The sequence below is a fragment of the Rousettus aegyptiacus genome, unplaced genomic scaffold (genome assembly GCF_014176215.1).
Source record: "Rousettus aegyptiacus isolate mRouAeg1 unplaced genomic scaffold, mRouAeg1.p scaffold_m13_p_14, whole genome shotgun sequence".
In the NCBI taxonomy this organism is placed as follows: Eukaryota; Metazoa; Chordata; class Mammalia; order Chiroptera; family Pteropodidae; genus Rousettus; species Rousettus aegyptiacus.
The window spans coordinates 51,302,606-51,324,859 of record NW_023416289.1 but is presented as its reverse complement, the minus strand read 5'-3'; the positions used below and the strand labels follow the sequence as shown (position 1 = coordinate 51,324,859).

Sequence of the window (22,254 nt, the reverse complement as noted above, 5' to 3'; positions counted from 1 at the left end):
TCCCACACTCTCCAGCCCTTAGCCTGCTCCCAGAGGACAGGGACCACCCCAGTCTCCTCCTTCACAGGCTGGCGATGAGCCGAGGAGATTTAGGGACAATCCTAGGCTTTGGGACAGGGCAAGTGTCACAGAGAGCCCTTAAATGTCTGTATGTATCTATGTAAAATAATTAAACTGCATATGCTGTCAGAGAAAGGATCAACATTTTTTTTTAATGGATTCTGGATAATTAAACAAGAAGAGAGAGATTATAAAAATCTTGTTTGGTTGTATAAAAGTTTATTTCTGTCATTTATATCAACTGCTTATCATTCATGCCTAATTGTCATGCAACTCAATAACCACTATGAAAACTGCTAAATATGTAGCAGAATGATGGCTTTATTTTTGGGGGATATAAACCTCTACTCCTGAATGTATCAAAGTTTATTGCTCATGTAGTTAAGCTATAAGCAGATGCTCTTTTATCATCTGCTCACAACAACAACAACAAAAAATGATGGGAACATTCACTGAAACTACATCTTTATGCTCAGGAAAGATTCCCAGGGAAAAAGCAGTATTGTTTCTGCTGGGGAGCCATATTCTGGGCTCCAATTATATTTTTCCATCACTTTTTAATCTTTACTTTATTTGGTTGGTCCTATAATAAGAAATACCTTTTTGCAAAGCTAGTTGATATTTTTAGAATCCAAAAGGAAAAGAAAATGAAAAACTTTAATGAAGTACAGGGGGAAAATACATGAAACTATTTAAAATAGCTCCCACCAGCAAATATAATTCTCCAGAAATAATTCCTATCCTTGGAGACTTGAATAATATTTTAAACACACTGGCTTCCCATATAAACACATCCATATTTGGATGTTTCTGAGTTCTGCTACACTCGCAAGGCAACCATGCAACAGCAGCCACGCGATTCAGACATTCAGGCTGGAGGGCAGCCCACCTTCTATGGCTGTGCGACACTGTGGCCCAACAGCTCCTAACTGCTGATATGAAAAGGAGCACGCACCCGATTCTCACTCAACTCAACCTGGAATGCTACTCGAGAATTTCTTTCTATTCCTGCTTTTCCCATTGCTCTACCAGGATCGGCGTTTTCATTCTTTCGCTTACCTTATTCGTCCTCACTTACACCTTCTGACGTTTCTCACCTCTTCCCTCAGAAGCTAGATCACTCTGAGCATATATACTTCACTCGATTGCTTTCTTTACTTTCTTTTCTCTTTGTATGCAAGCCTCAAAAGCCCCTTAAATTACTTCTGATTTCTTTGTTCTCATTAGGCCTTTGTCTCTTTCTAGAAAATTAAGGAACACCAGTGGCAGAGATGTAGCTCTTTATTGGAGGTTTCAGGGTAAAAATATTTCCATCTGGTTCCCTCCCAGTCAGGGGAGACAAGGGTCTTGCTGTGCTTAGGGGGCCCCCGCTGGCCACAGTCTCTGCTTCTTTCAGGCGTTGCTTATATAGTCCCGTCTCTACCTATCTTGAAGCTAAACTACATCACCTAGGCATCCCACTTCTCAAACCCATATCTAATTCCAGAATAACTGCTACCTTTCTTCTCCTATTCCCATGTGTGGAAACATGGCTAGATGACCCTAACAGATTCTTAAAAACTTCATACTTTATAAGTAAACACTTGTTTAGGCGAATGTGGTCATCTCTGAATTGTATGAAAAGAACAAATAGAGCAACAATTATTATTAAAATCCTATCCCCACTCTATGCAAGGAAAGAAGACCAGGAATGTTCTCTCAGAAGGAACAGATTATTTAGGCTTCAAATTGTCTAAAAGTAAAGAAAACCAGAAAAGCTGGTGTTACATTGGCTAAAGACTTTCGCCTGTTTCAAGACCATACACATAGCCCTATTTGTTGGTGGACAACAGTCCCTCTGAAATATTGACTGGCATATGGAATGGATAATTCAAAACCATTGTCTCTACTCAATTACAAGCCCCAGAAAGTCAGGCTTGGTCTGTGTCTTACTAAACCAGCCTTGTTTCATGTACAGGTTAGATGCCACCATCTAGCGTGTTTTAGTGGGTGCTCTGTACACATAGCCACTGTGTATTTTCTCAGCACTTTCGCATCTCTGAGGGCTCCTCAGGCCAGGCATAGTGCTGGGGATAAGACCATTAAGATGCTGACACTGAGAAATCGACACCGGACTCAAGGAATGAGGAAGGCAGTCCTTCCTCGGCACTGACACAGGTGCCAAGATAGCCATCTGCATGTAGGAGCTCTGGGATGTTGGAAGAACATGGGGAGCTCTGGGGTGGCAAAGAGAGGAAGGTCAGGATGGCTCCACAGAAATGGCAACTGAGGGTGGTGACCAGGTAGGCCAGGAATGAGTTGAGAGAGGAAGAGACAGGTACAGGATGAAACATTAGTAGAACCCAAGGTGGTTCGCACAGCTGGCTTGGGAAGTAAAGCTGGTGAGTGAGCAGAGAAAGGAGGGAAGTAAGGGAGGCCTGAGTGCTGAGGCTCCTGTCATTCCAGAATAAAAAGATTCAGACTCTCTCCTGGAGGTGAGGGGGTGGCGCTGAGGACCTTAAGGAGGAGACTAATGTGATCAGATCTATGTTTACTCTGGAAGCAGGTGGCATGAATACACCCTTCCCCAGCTCCTCCTCACCCCTGGTCTCTCTGCTCCCCTTTACTTACTGTGGCCCAAGGGAGGTGAACAATGGAATGCTCAGCAAAATGGGGAACAACTAAGCAGGTGATGCCCAGCTCCAGTCCAGCCCCCTCCTCGTCAGGCCATACCTTCTCTGCTCGGCCCTGCCCTTCAGACTCTCCTCAGCACTCCTCCCATAGGGGTCAACCGAGACCAGTACTGCCAGCCACTGGGGCGACTGGCCTCAGTCTGGGGTTCAGTCACAACAGGCATGGACCCGCAGAGAGAGGCCACATCCTCTTGACAGTAATAAAGGTGATATTTGGTTCCATCTGTAACTTCTGGTTTCATTTCTCAGTTTGTTTAGATTTTGAATGGGAAGAGGATCTTCAGAGAACCCACATAAAACTGGACTATAGGAATATAAGACTGGAAATAAGGAGGCCAGTTAGAAAATTATGGTGTGTCCATGTGAAAACGAGGACTGTGGTGGGGAGGGAAAAGACCTTGAGGGCCGAGAGGTGCCAAGGAGGGGGACTCTGCCACAGAAGAGGCAGGAACAAAGCACGTGACCTCGTTTCATCATAAATTCACACGTGCTCCCCGCCAGGAGCGTTGCCTCTGAAGACTACCGAGCTGGGGAAGGGCGTGCACCATTTAAATGCCTATGACAGAGCAAGAAAGCACAGCTGCTGTTGGCGGGGGGCCTGTGTGTCTTACCCATGTATGGGGCCGGCCAGGCCGACTGGCCCCCTCCTCCATAGGGGTCCTGGGGCTTGGTGCTCAGAGCACTGGTGTGAAGAGCAGAATCAGAATTGGTCCTAAGGGGGCAAGAGACAGTCTGGTTGAAATCCATTTTTCCTTAGTGAAAATGCAATATTCTTTGTGGAAAATTACCAACAGAAGGTAAGGATAATCGATTTATTATAATCCATAAAATGAGGAGTTTGGATGGACCTGAAGTCGCTGATGTCAATAATAGCCCCTGAGGCTCACCCACACCCAAGTGGTTCTAATTTGTACCTGTATAACCTCATCCCTTGATGCTGATGGCACAATGATCCATTTTAACAAGGTGGGCCCCAGATTCATGGCTTCCTGTAAGACCTGCCCATTCTTCCTTGTGACCCAGAAGAGCACTGTTGACAAGTATATTCTCTGTGGCTGCACTCATTTTCTCCACTGATAACTCTTCCTCCCGTATGAAGGTCTACCTATGGCAGCGGTTCTCAAACCCTCTCAGCGAGAGTGTAAGTCAAGATGAGTTTCAAAATAATACTAAGATGTTCTTTGCCTTTTCACTCTCATTCTCCAGCAAGCACAGTGGAGTTTTCCCGTAGCTATGTAACATGTGATGTCACCACAAACAATGTATAAGCAGAGAACCCAGCTACCTTCAGGATATTTGTAAAAGGTATAACATTATGCTACTTGGTAAGTTTTTTGCTTTGAAAAATATAACTTCCCTTTCTTTTTTCGTATTTTTAAAATGTATTAGAGTGACTGGTAAAGAAAATTATATTAGTTTCAAGTGTACAATTCTATAATACATCACAAATCTTTCTTTAAAAATATCTTATTTAACATGTAATGGGTTTATTATTTTTATTTTGTTATCTAAAATTCACTAATAGGTAGACAGGTGAAAATTTAAATCATTTCTTCAACTAACTAACTAACTAAATAAATAAATAAAATTCACTAATAAATATCTTTTTTTTAAACCTCTCAATTTAATTTCTAATACCAATAGATAAATACCAGTAGACAAACCCATATTAAAAAAACTCTCAGCGCCTCAAGAGTGTTAAGGTTGTAATGGAGCCCTAAGGTAAAAAGCTTTGGAACCTCTGATCTGTGGCCTATTTCCAAAATCCCCTCCTCTCCCCGACCCCAAGAGCTCCAATTTATACACAGCCTCGACTCCAAGAGATGATTATTATTTCATCCAAGGATCAAACTGTCTGCCCTACGAGGAACCTGTGGACTTCAAGTCAGCTTAAAATGTTTCTTTGTGGTCTGTTCCAGGTGACAGCTTCATGTGGCCATTAAGCTGCATGGCCTGACAGTGCACACCATGGCTGTGCTGTGGTCAGATGAGGGGAGAAGCAGGTCAGAACTTGCGTGTTGCAACAGGAAGAGCATGGACTCTGGGATCAGAGAGCCCTGGGTTCAAATTCTGGCTCCTTTAAAGATTAAAGAGACCCAAGAGAGAATATCAAATGCAAGGAGACAACTGGGAATTTTGTTTGTTTGATTTTCTTTTGAAGATCTAAATGGTTTTACTAGGCAACTCGTGAATCAGACAGCATCCCATCTAGCAATAAGAAGGGCACTCCCTAGTGAAATATGAATATAGACTGGATATTAGCTAAAATTAAGGAGTTATTGTGAATTTTGTTAAATGTAATAACAGAATGTGGTCTTTTTTTTTCTTAAGTTCTTATCAAATCATAAGACTGTCAGAGATATCTAGCTGGTGGGGGATGGGGGTGGAAGGAGGGGCTAGAGAAGAAACAAGAGTGGCAGAATGGCAAAAAGGACTGAGGCTAAAAGATGGGCACAGGGACTTCTTATAACTCTTCTCCTTTTTGTGTATGTTTAAGATTTTGCACTATACGAAACATTTTTTTAATTCTAGTTCCATCACATATTAGCTAAATGGCTTTGACAAGTCATTTAACCTCTTAGAACAAAAAAAAAATCCCACTTCATTCTTACAGGATGTTACCAGACTTAAAAAAATGACCTGTGTAGAACATTTAGCCCTGGAGTCTGGCCCAAAGTGATCATAACAATAGCTAATGTGTATTGAATACTGACGCTTCCCGTGCATTATCTTATTGAAACTTCACAACCATCCCTTGACAAAGGTACTATTATCTCCCTTTTCCAAATGAGTAAACTGAGGCACAGAGAAGTCAAATAACTTGTTCAAAGACACATAGTAAGATGCAAACCATGAAGTCTCACCCCAGACCTCATGTTCTTACACTGTGCTATGCTGTCCCCTGTGGACATTCAATAAATGGTGCAAGGTTTGGTTTGTTTATTTTAATACTTCACATAAGCACAACTGACACAAACATATCTGGTTACCGGATCATATAAAAAGAACATCAGGAAAATCATATGGACTGGTCTTCTTTAGAAGTTATTTCTACTAGGAAACAACCCATGTACCTGTTAAGTGCCGATGTCAACCTGAACCCAGGATGCTTTTCTTCTTTCCAAGGAGAATGCTGCCTTTAAAAACCAGAACAACATAAAGAGAAAAGAAGTTCAATCCACAGGAAGCAAAGGAAAAACTCAGACCTGTGTTTGAGAATTGCCTCTTCAACTCACCTAGCTGTACGACCTGAGAAAGTCATTTCAAAATGCTCACTTCACTCATCACTGTTAAAATGAGGTCAGAGAAAATGATATCTCCAGGTTCTTTAATTTATGACTTCTATGATAAAAACAACTACAAATCCATGAGAATGGGATTAGCTAGCTGGGCATATAAGAAGTTGTTGTTTTTGTTTTGTTTTGTTTTGTTTTGTTTTGTTTTTAAAGAGGGCAAACAAGCACCTTTCAATGCCTGTGGAAATAGTTCAAGTCCATGATCGACTCCTCTCTAGGGATATCAGGTATTTCTCCAGATGTGTAACAAATGACCCCTCATCACACACCTTGAGTGTGTGTATAGGTAGTGCCGTGGCAATCCTGGATGTAAAAACTTTGCATTCTCATATAGATGGCCACGAAGAGGAATACAACTGTTACAGTTACCCGGTACATGGAAATATTCATGTAACTAATCCTAGTGCCTGGAAAGCATAAGACATTTTTTTTCTTGGCTACAAAATTTTAAAATATCAGTTAAGAGATATCTTTTTATGATTTAAAAGAAGGTATTATATTTACCCTACAACCTCAAGAGAGTACTTGAAACCTACTTAAGGTAGAGCCAACTATTGCCCACCTTCATGCCTACCTTTCCCAGGTCCTGCCTACATCATCCACAGTAAGTGCTTGGTTAGTATGTGCCCAGAGAATGGACAAAGAGTGGACCTCAACCCAGAGAGCCCAATGTTTTCCATATGCACATTTCAAATGCTTCCTAAATCTGACTTGTGGCCTGAAAATGATACCACACACAAAGTATGTAGCAGTCTTTTCAGTTAATTTTATATTCCATTCCCCTCTATACTAAAAAACGTTTTTTGTTTTTGAATGTATCCTCTATATACCAAAATACTCAGAGACCCTAAGTCAAATCCACTGTGCAAATTACCATTTGGGGAGTTTATTAAGGCTTATGTTCCTTTTAGCAGCTTACTAAACACCCTAAGGACAGGCATTTATTTTTCCATGTATCAGATATAAGAATGCCATATCAGAGTATTATATTGGTAAATGTATTCCAACTGTGTTTCTATTTGGTTTTAAAAATGAAGATCTAGATTTAAATAGCTTTCATTTTAGACTTTCATATAAGCCTATGATTACATGTGAAAAGACAAGTTTTCTAAGAGAAAACAAGATTCTATGCTTTATATTAGAAACGTCTAAAAAAGCATTCAAGGTCAATAAAGTGAAAGTATCCAAAAATAACACATGCCTATCATATCTTTAAAATGTGGCTTGCTTACCTTGGCCAACTCTCATCCAGGGGCTGTGAGGAGTAACTGGGTCCAAAAGCACTACCATCGAAGTAGAATTTTTAATAAAGGAAAAATAAACGTGATGAAAAGGTGAAGCAGAATTAAGACACTGAAATTGTAGAGAGTTAACAAACAAGTGAATTTTTGGCCTTTATCTTCATCTCTACACCCAATAGCTCTTCCTCCATGCTTTTTCTTATCAACTTCCTCTGGAAAGTCCATTCCCCTATCTTCTAACCAGTGCCATCTTTGCATGATTCATGTGGGTGTTTCTTATTTTTTATGCCTGCCTCACATCTTTTGTTTTTAAGAACTCCCTCTGCCTCCACTCCAAACCTGGTAAGGCTGTCATTCAGAGTAGGCCTCCCTGTCCCATGGGGGGTACCCAGGCCCTGTATTTCCAGTCATAGTACCCTATCCTCTAGAAATAGTGCTTGGTTCAAGGATGGGCTCATGATACGAACAGGATCAAAGAGAATGCTTTTGAGGGGAGGAAAAAAGTTCCCCCAATTTAGGAGATGAAAGCCTGTCTATGCATGACTCAACACAGTGGTGGCACCTTGCTGATACAGTCTCGGTGCTTTTGTATAACCCCTGGATCAAGCCCCTGGGTGACATAAGCAAATAAATTTCCTATTCAAAGTTAAAGAGAGTTCTTGTCACTTATAACCAAAAGATGGCTACAATAGATTGTGGAGAAATGCAAAGTTCCTTATGCTATCAAGGGCTCCATTTTATAAGTTCCGTGTTCTTTGGTGGGCCTAGCACGCCTCAAAAGATATTCCGGATGCATGAGCACAAATGCAATGGTGCACTACACATGCTGAGTGCAGAAGCCCAACATTTTGGTTAATTTAGTTAATTACAATCAAAGAATAGTCTTCTAAAACATTTTAAATCATATTATTCTCCTACTAAAAAGTCTTCAGTGATTCTCTATAAAAGAAGCCATCTGCTTGGGCTCAGGAGGAAGTGGACCCTATGCAGAGGCTGGGCTGGGCACCCCCGGTGCGCGCAGGCTCCGGCTATAGAAGTGTGAGCATCGAACGCTCCATGGGTCAGCGTGAAAGGTCTCCTCTGCCAGGAGAAGCACTATGATCACAAGTTTCACCTTCTGTGTATTAGTCTGTCACGTTTAGTTATCTCATTTCTTAATCTGAATCCGAGTCAATACAAAAAAAGATTTTTTGAAAGAGAGACATTTCAATATGAACTATCAGGCCTAATTATATGAAGTACAGATTAGAAGAGACTGCAGCAGGAGACAGAAGAGAAAAAGGTGATGAAGAAGAAGGCCCTCTGAGAGATGACACATATCAGTATTTTAGTCGTCAGCACCATTAGGCAGGAGGTGCTGAATCTCATAACCTGTGGTTATGTTTTCCTCTTTTTTCAGAGTTTGACGAATGTCAGAGAGCTTAATTTCCTAAAGCAGAGGTGAACCACTTGTCTCAGCACACTGTCATCCTTGAAGTCATTCTAATTTAGTAAAGCAAATTAGAATGCTGCAGTATAATAGGAAAATAATGATAAAACATCAATTGTTCCGATGTTGAGGTATAAGTTAGCATTTTAACCTTTCTGATGTCAATGTTACAGTCCGCCATATTTAATGGAGGATGCCACCCACCTGGGTGCTCCAGTTGGGAACCTCAGTCAACCCAGTCTGTTCTCTTTCTCCCCAGCTCTCAACAGTCCCACAGAAGAAAATCCCTCTCGTGTTCCTGCCTCAGTCCATCAACAAGGGGACTCGTACCCCTCTTCCCCACTTGGGGGAGTGTTAGAGGGAAAGTCCTTACTTGCTCTTCCCCAAAGAAAAGGGAATAGCTCTTCTGCTGGTAAGAGGACATCTGTCGCCCAAGGGTGGGGTCACTGAGCCACTGAAGCTCCAAACAAGTCCTGCCAGATCTCGATCTAGAGCCGCCTGCCTCAGTGGGGCTCTCCTTTAGGCTTCCTGTTCCCTTGTGGTGAGTGCGCCTGGGGCAAGGTGTAGCAACTGCCCTCTAGCCTGGGGGCCACCATCTTCTACCAGAGACAGAGTTTGTGTGGGCAGGCCTGTAACTGTCCATGCAGCTAATGGGATAAGAGAACTACAAACCTGTTCATTGAACCCACCCACCAAGATGAGTTCCAGGGTCAGATTTAATATGTAAAACTGGTAACAATTTGACTCCTTCCTAATTTCTTAACCAGGTCTCACCATCATTCTACTTCCTCTTGCCCTTTTTTACGTCCAACTATGTCCTGCTAAAATATATGTGAAAGTCAAATGTTAGGAGAGGTATACAAGTGGCACCTTTTGGGGTCTTTTTCCTTGTTCTCTGAGATGGAAATTTCTAATGGGTGTTAGGTAAATATTGGGTTTTGCGATCAAATAAATTTTGGAAACCCTGGGTTAAAGATAAGAAGTTTCTCAACTGCAGGGCTTCTCAGAGCCCTAATAACTGAGCAGAGCGCAGTGCTTCTCAAATGTAACAGGCCATGCATTTTGAAGAAAGTGTTCTATAGACCAATGTCCAAAATTTGTCTTATCCTATGAAAAAAATCAAACAAGGCCTATCTGGTCCCAAGAGGGAAGCCATTCCTAACTGCAGCAGGTCTCAAGGCCTCTCTTTAGTGTTCAGTCTGCTTTCCCAGGTTTAGTATACCGTCAAGTCTTCTTAGGGATATAAATCAGAAATGTTCTAAACGTGTTTTACTGTCTTTCTAAAAACACATCGCTTGTAGAAGGCGGCATTTACTATCATTTGTCAGTGTTTCCCTTTCTTTTTCAATGTGTTACCCACAGGTCTCTGAGATACTCTTACATTTGCTGTAAATTTATGCTAATAGATCAGAAATTCAACAAGACAGTGTTAGAGATACATGACTGCTGCCCATGAGGAATGAGAAGGGCTGCGAGAGACTGGAGCAGCTGCAGAAAGGCAGAAGAGATCTTTTTGTGAGTTTTCAAGCCCAGATCCCCTCTCCTCTACCCTGAGAGTGGCTCCAGGCCAGAGTCCCACTGAGCAAGCACCCTGGGCTTTGCTTGCAGTGGGCCACCATGCCAATAGCAAAGCCCACTGCACCAGCCTCCTCTGCAGTTAAGACCGCCCACCACAGGAGGAATCTCCCTGAGCCAGAGCGCTGCTTTTCATGGCTGCCTACTCTGGGAGGAAGCTGAAATATTTGTTAAACAATGTTCATTTCATTTGAGATCACTATATCATAGAGCTGACTCCTCATCTAGGCCAGTTTGCCTGTTCTAAAATAAGACCCCAGCCAAGAAACAGCTTAATGAGAGAATTCTAGATACATTTTTTCTTTTTGTTCTAACAAAGATTCAAATCAGTGTTAATACTTTCAAATGATAAAACTTCATTAAGGAGGTAACAGACAAGTGTGAAAGACAACCATTTTAAGCAAATTATTTCAAACTCATACGAATGCCGAGAATGGAGAGAAGGAACCGCAGCCCTCTTCTTCCAGGTTCTCCTGAGTACCTTCAACATCATCCCACGTTTCTATTTTACTGGGAGCTCATGATCCCTTGACTCCTCAAAAGAGACTCGCTGTTCATGCACAGGCAGGCCTATGGTAAAGAGTCTTTTTTTGAGTTAGCAGATGTCCAGGCCAGGACCCCAGTTCGGTGCTTAAGAAGAGAATACAGAGAGATGTCTCACGATCTGTGAATCAGACCTGTGCTATCTGCCGAATGACTTTCATTTCTGTGTACATTAACTGGGGTTTTGCTTCTTTTCCCCAACTGTGTTGGCCAACACAGGTGATCTGCCTGGCTGCTGCTCTCACAAGTTGACCTACACATAGGGTCAGGTTATCCCCTATAATAAAGAGTCCCATTCTGAAACTGCAAAGCTATTCCCTCTGCCTGGATCATTCCCTTCCCAGCTGCTTTCCTCTCTCTTTATCACTTACGACCATCTGAAATTATTTTCCTTAAACACTTTTTTTAACCTGTTTGCTGTCCGTCATTTTCCACAGGACTATAAACTCAAGAAGGCAGGGTCATGTCTGTCTTATTCAACACGGAGTCCCCAGTACTTAGAAAAGTGCCTTTTACATAGAAGAAGGTCTGGAAATATCTGTTGAATAAATGAACACATTATCCTCTTACTTCTTTCTTACCCTTCAAGCCTCAGATTTTCCTCCAGGATGCCTTCTCAGTCCCCCCAAGACTGGTTCGAGCTGCCCCTCCTATGAGCTCAACTACAACAACTACAGCTATGCCTCAACTACAGCTCAGTACACTGTGCTGTGATCACTTCTGTGCCTAGCTGCCTCTCCCACTGAGCTGTAAGCGACTTGAGGGCAGGGATCATATTATGTTTGCCATAATATCTATAGTGTCTACAAAGCTGATACTTAAATTGTTAAGTGAATGAACATTCCTCTGTTGCTTTTCTTCAACCCCACCTCTTCCAAGTTACTCCTTCGGTTCTAAAACTGTATATGTATATATTTACACTATATTTACTGCAAAAAGGATCTGAGATAGCGCCCCCCCCCACATACACACAATATTTACAGAGAATACCTACATAGAAAGAGGGAATTGAGAAATTAGAAAAAGATATATTGTAAAATCAAGCAATGAAGTCTTTGCTTTAAAATTCCAAGCAATTCGGACAATGGTTTGATGCACTATTCCACCCACACACATGTGAATTAGCTGAAGAATAGACTCAATTCTCCTTTCCCTTCTGCGTTCTATGTAAAAATTATTACACATTCCTCAAAATCAGTTGTCATCGTCACTTTCCCTGATAATAGCCACATACTATACAAAACTAAGAGTCAGGGTATCTCGACAGAGCAAATGTGTTGTGTCTCTGGGGACAGAAGAGAGAGGGAGAAATAAATGTTCCCCAGGGTCATCATCCTTGCCTCCAAATAGATGAAAAACTACAAGAAGCTTGAGGGCAAGAAAAGTGGCAGCTTCCTCTGTGTGTACCCATAACTCCTCCCATAGCCCTTTCTTGCAGGTGGTCGTAGGCACGACGGAGTGATTGGGGTGTAGAGAAGGGAGGCGCCCAGGCCGGGAGTCCGCTTGACCTGGCTGGATCTGGGCCCCTCCGACCTCAGCAGGGGAATCTTGGGCAACTAACTTCAACTTCTGTTTCCTCACTGAAAATGGGGGTTAAAAAAACAAACTACTCTGTGAGTTTTAAGTACTAAATGACATATAAACTGCCCAGCACAGTGCCTGGCATGGGTAGGTGCTCGGTAAACATGAATGCCCTTCCCCCCACTTCCTGGTTTCTAGGCTCCTGAAGCCAATTCTACCATCACTGCCAGGAATTTAGCTCAGTAGCTAGACTCGCCCCGCCTTTTTGCGCTTTCCTCCACCCGCGTGTGAGAAGTGAGAGCGCAAGCCCTCCTGGCACACTTATTCTGTGTCCTCTCCCACAAATACAGCTGCACGATATGCCCCCAAAGCCCTTGGCACAAGGCTGGCCGTCCAGAAGTGCACCCTGCTTCAGCCCAGTGAGAAGTACTGGTTAAATAACATTGTCAGATGAATTCATCATCTCCTTTTCTTTATTCCTAGCTAACAGCATGAGAGTGTACATCACTGTCTAAGAATTTTCCTAAATACCAGCTTTATGTTTTAGTTTTCATTTTATTGAGTTTGAAACTCCATAAATAGAAAATCATATAAAATTTCTTCTGTAAGTTTTAACAGCTGGTCAGCAGGTCAACAGAAATAAAAATAAGTCACATATCCGTGTTTGTGTTTAGCTAGATGGACTAAATCTCTCAAAGCTAATTCAAAGCCAGATCTAACTCTGAATTTGTTGATTTCTCAAGCAAAAGCTGAGAAAACCTTGCAATGGGGCTGAACTACATGTTGTTTATGTTCAGTTACTTCTGAACATACAAACTGAACTTTATCAATGTCTCCACAAAGTAAACACCTCCAATGATATTTCCAATTTTTGGCTGCAGAGATGTTTCTAGTTTCCAACTCACTTACTTTGATCACCTCCACTCATCAGATAAAATGAAGATATTGAGGCCAAAGAGGAATTGCACAGAAGATAAATCCTGAAAAACTTCCAAACATTTCAAAACGTATACTCTCCTCAGACAATGAAAAAGGATATTTGCCGTCCAGGCTTGTCCCCAGATCTTCGGTGAAGGGGGTGGAAACGGGTCCTGGATGGCCTCTCCACCAGCCCATGATGGCGGGTTCCCCGCACGCTATCGGCTTGATGAAATGAAGGCTGCAGAGAAAAGAGAAGAGTTGGCCTGTGACCATGAATTTGCCATTCATCCTCAAGAACAACAACTGATACAAAAAAACAAAGGAAAAGATTGATGTTATCATTTTACTACATGACTCTCTCTCTCTCTCTCTCTCTCTCTCTCTCTCTCTCTCTCTCTCTCTCTATATATATATATATATATATATATGACTGTGCCTGAGTCAAGGTAAATAAAATAAGGTAGCACACAGAACCGTTTCTATATAGTTACAGAATAATTAAAAATAGTCTTTAGTGTATTTAGATGAGAGCTGAAAGAATGATATATTAAAAGTTGTCACAGTTAGGAGGTGGAGAGTCAGGTGACTACAGATTCATATATCAAATTCCAGAAACTAGTAAGTACATTTGAAATGTAAAAGAGAAATATTTAAGAGAGAAATAAATTGGATATTTGCAGTATCCAGTGTCCAAAAATACAGACACAGTATCAGAAATAAAATGGGACATCTATAGACTGGGAACTATTTGCTCTACAGTGTCTTTTTAAATTTTTATTGAATTGACAATACTTAAAAATTACAGGAAAAAAAATTCACACTTAGGGGGTTTCTCATGAAAAACCAAAACAAATTGGCCACACTGCTCCCACATGGCAATAATAGGCTGACAGTGGCTGCTCTCTGTAAGTGGGACTCCCACTCTCACACTTGTAACGGTTATAGCAGACCACTTTATTGACTTATTGTGTTAGACATTTGAATTTGTACCCTGAATTAAGAAGAGGAAAAAAAATACGATCTAGATACAATTGGGAAACATGCAACTTGTTGTTCCCAAAATGACACAAAAAAAAAAGTTTAAAGAAATTCAAGATAAATCCATGATCGGTAGATTCAAATTCCTTTGTTAATGGGTGCTTGGGGTATATTCTTAACATTTTCGAGAATGGTATCATAAAGGACATTTTTGGTTGTCAGAGAACAAATCCTCGACTAAACACACAATGGGGCACATTGCATACAAAGAGATGTGTTTGTGAAATACATGAAAACGGATTTTATTTTAACTAAATTTAATCGTAGAAAATAGCTCACTGTGAAAGGAATCCTCTGATAGAACATGTTTTTATAGGTAGCTTCCTTTACCTAAGCATCGATCACTCATTATTCTTTGTTAAACATATGAATTTTTCTCATACTGAATTTGGGAATTACTCTTATTTCTCCCGAGTGGGCTGATAAAATGTCTGGACTAATTTAGCTTAACAGTTTCAATCTTTTTTTTTTTTTTACAATCTAAAGCTATTAACTCCTAAAATAAAGAGATCTGAGTAAGGAACAACTTCTGGGCCTGGAAGAAAAACACCCACTGTGGTAGGAAAGCTGGATGTGGGTCTCAGACAACAGAGCACTCTATTCTAGGGAGGGGCGCACTGAAATATCTCTGTTAATCGAGGGGATGCACAGCACGCGTTATTATCAGAACCTGTTTACAGAACAGAGATGATTTTAAGAGACAGATGACTTTGTTCCAGGAGAAAGAAGAAAAGAGAATTCGCTGGTACTAAAGTCATACATTCACTACAGTAAAGTTAAATGGACTTGAAAACAAAACGTCTTCATCAGGCGTCTTACAACTCCTGCCAGAGAGGCTCCTGGAGGCCGGCCCAGAGGGTGGGGCTGAGGCCTTCAGAAAGCTCTTCAAATGTCTTCTAGACCTCCTATTACACATAGATTTTCTATTTACGCTTGCCTCTTTTGCATTAGGCCCTGCAGACCTAAGTCCTGTACGGCTTGGACTAAGTTTTGCGGGAAGAGTCTTCGTTTACATTTGATATTTTCTTTTCTTCCTCACCGTGGCTCGATTTTAATTCTCGGCCCCTGTAGAAACTAATCATCTTCCAAACTCTATTTGGCTTTAGCCTTCTCAATTCACAGGGACCTGCCTCACTCATCGAATGAGTTAGAGCAATTGTTCAGTCACAGAAGCTGGGGGTTGAAAGAGTTTTCAGAGCAGAAAAGCCTGTCAAACACTATGGAATTTGGTACTTGGCCTAGGTTTCTGGGTCCCAAAAAAATTTGTGGCAAATGGTCATGTAATTCTCCTGTTTCCACTGACTTTCAACTTCTCTTGCTTTGCCAGTGCTAAAATTCTGTTATTTAAAAATGTATTTCTTAAGTCAACTTAGAACAAAAAAAAAAAAAAAGAAAAAAGAAAACCCTGCCACCCTGAAGACCAAGTACTTCATTTTTTCTGTTCCTCTTCAAGTTTTAGGAATGGTTTTTACCAGTAATTTTTACATAGTGGTATCCACAGAGAATATATATTTTTGTGAATTATTTTTGTACTTAACATTATTTTGTAAATAATTTTTCATATATTGCATGATCCTTACAGTTATTAATTCAGTAAGTGTGCAGTATTTCATTTTCTAGTGTTTATAAGGCCAAACTTCTGTGCTGCAGTTCAAAGAACATGCGATTTGGCATCAAAGGAACAGTTCTAGTCCAGGATCCTCCACTTACTAAGAAGGTACATCATCTTTCTTATCTATAAAGTGGAAATGATGATGCTGATAACTTCCTTGCAGTCTTGTTGAGAACACTAAAGTATATACTGTGAAAGCTGCCTTATCCCAGGGATACTGTATGCTACAGACTAATTGCATCCTCCCATATTCATAGGTTGAAGCTCTAACTCTCAAAGTGACTGCTTTTGGAGATGGGACCTTTAAGGAGGTAAATGAGGTTCAGTGAGGTCATAAGGGTACATTTTAATCCAACAGGACTAGTGCCCTTATAAGAAGAGGAAGAGACACTAGGGAAAATGCCATGGAAGGACACAGTAAGAAGACGCCTGTCTATAAGCTGGAAAGAGAGTCCTCACCAGAAACCAGCTCTGCCGACACCTTGATTTTGGACTTCAAACCTCCAGAACTGCCAAGAAAATAAAAGACCGCTGGTCTCAGGAATTCTGTTAGGGCGGTCTGAGCTAACTAACACACTCAGCATCAGAAGGAGGATGGATGTCCAGGTGGATGACACTGCGAGGCACCTGATTAAAGGTGAGGCCACCCCACAGAGTCCTTTTGTGGATAGTAGGAGTGGCATCATTGTTAGGGGCTTGCTCAGCATTCTAGGCCTCTCAAAGTCTCCTCCAAGAGACAGAGAGATCTCAGTTAGGCATCCATCTGCTGCCCACGCCATGTCATCTCTGAAAGCTGCAGTCTGTGATGAACGGCTGAAAAGAATGCCAGCAGGGCCCTGTGACTTTCTTTGGCCAGTGGCTCATAAGCAAACATGATGGACATGTTGTCCAAACAGAAACTCATGCTCTTTTCCTTCTGCCATGAGAATACCTTGTCACTAATGGGGGTGCTCCTTCAACCTTGGTTGTCATTCTCAATTCTTGTTTATATCTGAGTCCACATCTGCTTCTCCCCTCTCCAATAGAGCTTACATAGGATACGAAGCTGGATGGAAGGTTACCAGGTCAGAAAGGTACTAGATTGGATCAGTTAGAGCTTGGCCCTGAGGTCACACTCACACTTACTCTTTTGCCCTACAGAACGCCCGGCTTGCCAGTAATGATGTTTAGTTCTTCTTTAGTTTACTTTTTTAGTTCTTGGTTAATGCGTGAAAGACTAGCCCCGAGTACTGAATACATTTCTCTTGAGGAAGGTATAGGAAGAAAGGCAGGTCCCTAGAGCTTGCAGGGCTTTTTACTTCTATACAGGCTACGGTTACTGGAAGACCTTATAGGCCCCCTCTTTTGAAAAGGGCATGTCTAACAAAGGAAGAGAGCCCTGCGTTTCTTGGGAACCCAGATGGAGATAATTCCAGCAGCCACCACCTCCCGGGTTCTCAAGATGAGGGAGGGAGTCGTGAAGACCTGCCCACAACAAGAGGCTATTCATTCACTGCATTGGGTTAAATGGATCATTTAATTATACCTTATAAATTGAGCAGAATAAAAGGGATTTCATAGCTTAGAGACTCTATTATACTACCATCAAAAAACAAACAAACAAACAAACAAACAAACAAGAGACATTCAAAATACTTCACAAATCTCTGAGGTTAGAACTGCAAGCCTCCCACCAGCCCTCCCTGACTGCAGGTCCCCACTCTCTCTCTCTCTTTGCCCTCTGTGGTGTCAGACTGGGCAGCAGCTGGTGCTAATACATGCCAGAGGGCGTGGTCTTCAGTTCAAGGAACTCCTGTCAGGCTCTCAGCTTCTGGGAACAAGCAAGGCTTTTCTCCCAGCAGCCTGCCAGTATTACACTGTCTTTGGGCTCGTCTTATTCCGGTCCTGCAGGGTAATTTGAACCTCAGAGCCCTTGAACTACCTGGACAGGTAGTTTGTTTTTTGCTTGTTTTTTAAGAATGGAGACTATGCCTTTTTTTACCAATTGAATTTGGGATTCAAATTTCTCCAAAGGACCAAGTGAGTCCTGCTGTAAGGATGAAAAGAGGCTATGAAAAGCAGAGCAGACCAGAGAAGGTGCTGGCACCCAACCTTCAGACTTGAGACCTGGCCTGTCACCATGTCCCCTGTGTTGTCCCTTCCTAGTTTATTTTTAAATGAAAAGTAAAAGGGAAGTCAAGTTAATAAGATAAAAAAAGCTAAAATATTACTCAAACAATGAGACAAAATTTGTTCAAGGCAGTAAAGGTCCAAACAAAAAAATGAAAGCAAGCAAAATGATCTCAGAGGGCTAGGCTAAATAATCTGTTAAAATAAGAAATAACAACAAAGCATGAAACATGCTCAGACTGTGGGGTCTAAGATTCATGCTGGGGGCTCTTGTGCAGAAAGAGGCAGATGAGAAAGAAGTCATTGTCCCAGGTAGGACTCATGCATGCCTCTTACCGGGAGAGGTCAGCATGACATTCTATGGACCCAGCGGCTACAGCAGTGAGATCCAGCATCCTGCCCCAGCACGGTCCCCTCAGAACCTACAGTGTCTGTGACGGCAGGTTCCAATACACATGTGGTGAATTATTGTTATGTTTCTAAATCACTGGGCTACAGAGTGGGTGCCCCCCATGGGGTATACGGGATGTGAAAAGGGTGGAGAGAAAACATTAGATGCTCCGTTTCTACTTAATTTTCAATTTTTTTGTGTACATGATGTAACAGTAGAGTGGTATGTGTATATAATTTATAAACAAACAAACGTACCAGATAAAAAACTCTCCTACTACGACACATAATCAAAATGTTTAAACGACAAAATGCTGATAATTACTGAAACTGGTGATAGAAGCTATTATTCTATTCTTTCCACATCTGCGGATAGATAAAAATTTCCATATAAAATGAAGAATTTCAACTTCATATCTTCAAAGATGAACATGAGCATGGCAGAAGTTAATACAGACCCCAAGCTTCTAAAAGCATATTACTGTCTTTCCAGGAAATGCCACACAAGCCCACACAGAGGTAGAAGTTTTAAATTGCTCATCTCCACCCCCACCTTCCTGCCTGGTGAACATGCTCGGTGGAGAGAGAGGCCTTCTGCTGAGTGCAGTTCCCCTTTTAACTTTGTTAAGAAGATCACTGCTACAGAAACTAGTTGTGCGTAGATTGGGTCTGCCCGTTTATTTCCTCCAGAAGAAGCTAATTTGCTTCTTAGGGTGGTGACAGAATGATGGAAAGGAACTGCAGAAAGGAAGAACTGGTTTTTTTGAGCTAAGACTTCAGCATTGACAGGGCATGGCAGAAGGAGCCTGGCCTAGAGGCAAGTTAAACAGGTGTCCTCAGAGACCAGAAGGGTCAAGTAGGTAGTTTAGGTTAAGTAGGAAAGGAGCCAAATCGCCTGACTCAGCTTCGCCCCATCACCTGCCTCTTCCTGCCATAGGAAATGGAGAGGAGAAACAGCCACTTGCTAGCACTGACCATCCTCCCCCTTCTTTCAATCTTGCTGCACTCAGAGTCACACCAGATAGATACGTCACTGTGACTAAACCTGGTAAGACCCTTCACTGAGTTTAGAAGAGGTCTCTAAATAGGATTAAAAAAAAAAAAAAGTAAGGAGGATAGATGAAACAAAATCACAAAATGTTGAAAATTATTGGGGGAGGAGGAAATGGGTGAAGATGGTCAAAAGGTACAAACTTCTAGTTTTAAGATAAATAAGTTCTGGGAATGTAATGTACGGCGAGGTGACTAGTAACAACACTGTAACACATATTTGAAAGTGGCTAAACAGTAGATCTTAAAAATCTCATCTCTCTCTCTCTCTCTCTCTCACACACACACACACACACACACACACACAGAAACTTAACTATGTGAGGTGATGTTAACTAGACTTATTGTGGTAACCATTTCGCAATACACTTGAACAACAGGGGTTTGAACTGTGTGGCTCCACTTAGAGGCAAATTATTTTCAATAAAATACCTGTACTGTTTTTGATCCATAGCTGGGAGTCTGCGGATGCAGAGGGCCAAATGTATGCGCTGATACATGCCACTTTATATAGGCGACTGGAGCATCTGTGGGTTTTGGTATCTGAGGGGGGTCTTGAAACCATGGATACTGAGGAACTGCCAAAGCTTCTTGAAAGCAAAAGTTATACTCATATTTGACTGCATGCGGTAGGCACTCCATACCCCATGTTGCTCAAGGGTCAATTGTTTATACACACAGCAAATCATTACATTATACATCTTAAACTAATACGATGTTGTATGTCAATTACATCCCAATAAAACTGGAAAAAATAATTGAATCTGGTGATGAATATAAGGGAGTTCATTATTCCATTCTCTACTTTTGGGTATATTTTAAATTTCCAAATAAAAATTTTAATTTTTTAAAAATTAAAATTGTGACATTATAATAAATTGAGGGCGCCTTTTTTTAGCTTTAACTCAATAACTTCTATAGACATGAAAAAAATAGAGGTAAAGTCTAAGATTTCTACCACATAGCCAGCAAAAATTATTACTAAAATATTTTTGTCCGCATGAACTTAAAGAACAAATTAATACATAATTTCACAAAAGAACTAGAAAAGATTCATAAGAGAAAATGTTTCTGGAGGGAATGAAATAACCTGGAATATTTAGTTAGATATAATAGCACATGGCAATTCTAAATAAAGCATATTGAGTAAAAAAACATGCACATCCTGTTTTGGATTTAAAAGAGCCTAGGGTACTTTTTCATCTGGCTACTTGCTTATGAAGAGGCACACACAGTGTCCTGTTCTGTCTGGATTCATACAGTCACAAGAGTTAGGAATGCCCTTACAGGTCAGCCAATCAACTACGCAGCATCCTCGCCCATGGCCATCCAGCCTCCACAAGGCCCCGTAGGAGATGGGAACCACTACTTTCCCAGGCAGGCCACTCCTTTGTCAGACAGCCATGCTTCTGGTATGTTTTCCCTCAGGCTGATCTGCAAATGTCCTTGGGGGAATCTGCCCAGATGAGAGGTTTCTAAAAATTCATCGTTGTAAGATCATTCCTCTCCATGAGGAAGTAAGCTACCAAGGGTGGAAGAATAATAGGTCTGTGGGACCAGGTTCTCCTTTTGAGTTAAAACTGCAAATGACCCTGGTTGCTGGTTTGGAGACCCCAAGTTAAGTTGGTTTGGTGTTCCTTTCATCAACCAAATAGAACTGGCAGGACTCATAAGGAGGAAGCCCTTTCTTTTTATCAGCAAGTGCCCACCTCTGCCTATAGAGAAGGGGAGGGAAAACCAACCATTCAGAGTTGGTGAAAGCTGCTTTCCTGAGCCAGGCCCCTCCTTTGGATGGGTTATGATTTAATCAATTGTGCCTATGTAATGAAGCCTCCATAAAACCCCAAAAAGATGGAGTTCAGCACGCAGAGATTTGGGGAGACTGGCGCTCCTGGAGAGGGCATAGAAGCTTCTCATCCCTTCCCATATACATTGCCCCACACATTGCTTCATCTGGATGTTCATCTGTATCCTTTATCATATCTTTTTATAATGCATTGGGAAACATAAGTGTTTCCCTGAGTCCTGTGAGCTGTTTCTAGCAAATTAACTGAATCTAAGGGGAGGGGTCATGAGAACCTCTGATTTGCAGCCAATGTGGACAGAAGTTGTGGGTAACCTCAGGACTTAGACTTGGGACTGGCATCTAAAGTGTATGTAGGACTGAGCCCTTCACCAGTGGAATCTGATGCTATCTCCTGGTAGATAGTATCAGAACTGAGTTGAATTGTAGAACTGCTTGCTGGTGTGGGGAATCCGCCCCCCTCGCCCAAGGTGAAATAAGGTGCAGAAATCTTAATAGCCCACTTGGTCAAACTGTGGCTCACAGCCTAGGCCATTATCCTCCTCCCTGACCCAAGCTCCATGACTGTCCACTTCCCCAGGGCTGCTGGTCCCCAGTGGGGAAGACTGGTGCAAAGGCAAAGACTCACACCTCACAGGCATAAAGACAGGGTGTGCTTCTTAGTGGTTCTGATTTGGATGAACAGAGAAATCACAGACATTCAGAGCTATCAGTGACTAAGAAAATTCAGAGTCTGCCAGAACCATTAGCTTTAACTGTTAGGTCAAATTATTTGAAAAGGTAATATATTTTCATTCTTAAAAAATACGAAGATGGGCAGTGAAGAGGCAGCTTCCAACTCCTGTTTCCTGTCTATCCATCCAATTCCCACCTTCCAATGGGTAACCATATGATTAGTTTCTTGTGACTCCTTCCAAATACTGATTATGTATGCATAGCAACTATAAGTGTATTACTTCTATTCTACCTTTTTTACATAAACAGTAGCATACT

At 41.6% G+C, this 22,254-nt stretch overlaps 1 protein-coding gene across 3 annotated transcripts in view; it reads right to left on the bottom strand.

The window, feature by feature from the left end:
- CRTC3 (CREB regulated transcription coactivator 3) overlaps positions 1-22,254 on the bottom strand; it is an 80,059-nt gene that overhangs the window by 21,634 nt on the left and 36,171 nt on the right. For all 3 annotated transcript variants that reach the window (XM_016151538.2, XM_016151540.2, XM_036231929.1), the window contains 4 exons: positions 13,377-13,496; positions 7,261-7,322; positions 5,807-5,869; positions 3,344-3,444 (listed from right to left, as the gene is read on the bottom strand). In XM_016151538.2, coding sequence (XP_016007024.1) covers positions 3,344-3,444; positions 5,807-5,869; positions 7,261-7,322; positions 13,377-13,496 — 346 coding nt within the window. The remainder of the gene's footprint in view (positions 1-3,343; positions 3,445-5,806; positions 5,870-7,260; positions 7,323-13,376; positions 13,497-22,254) is intronic.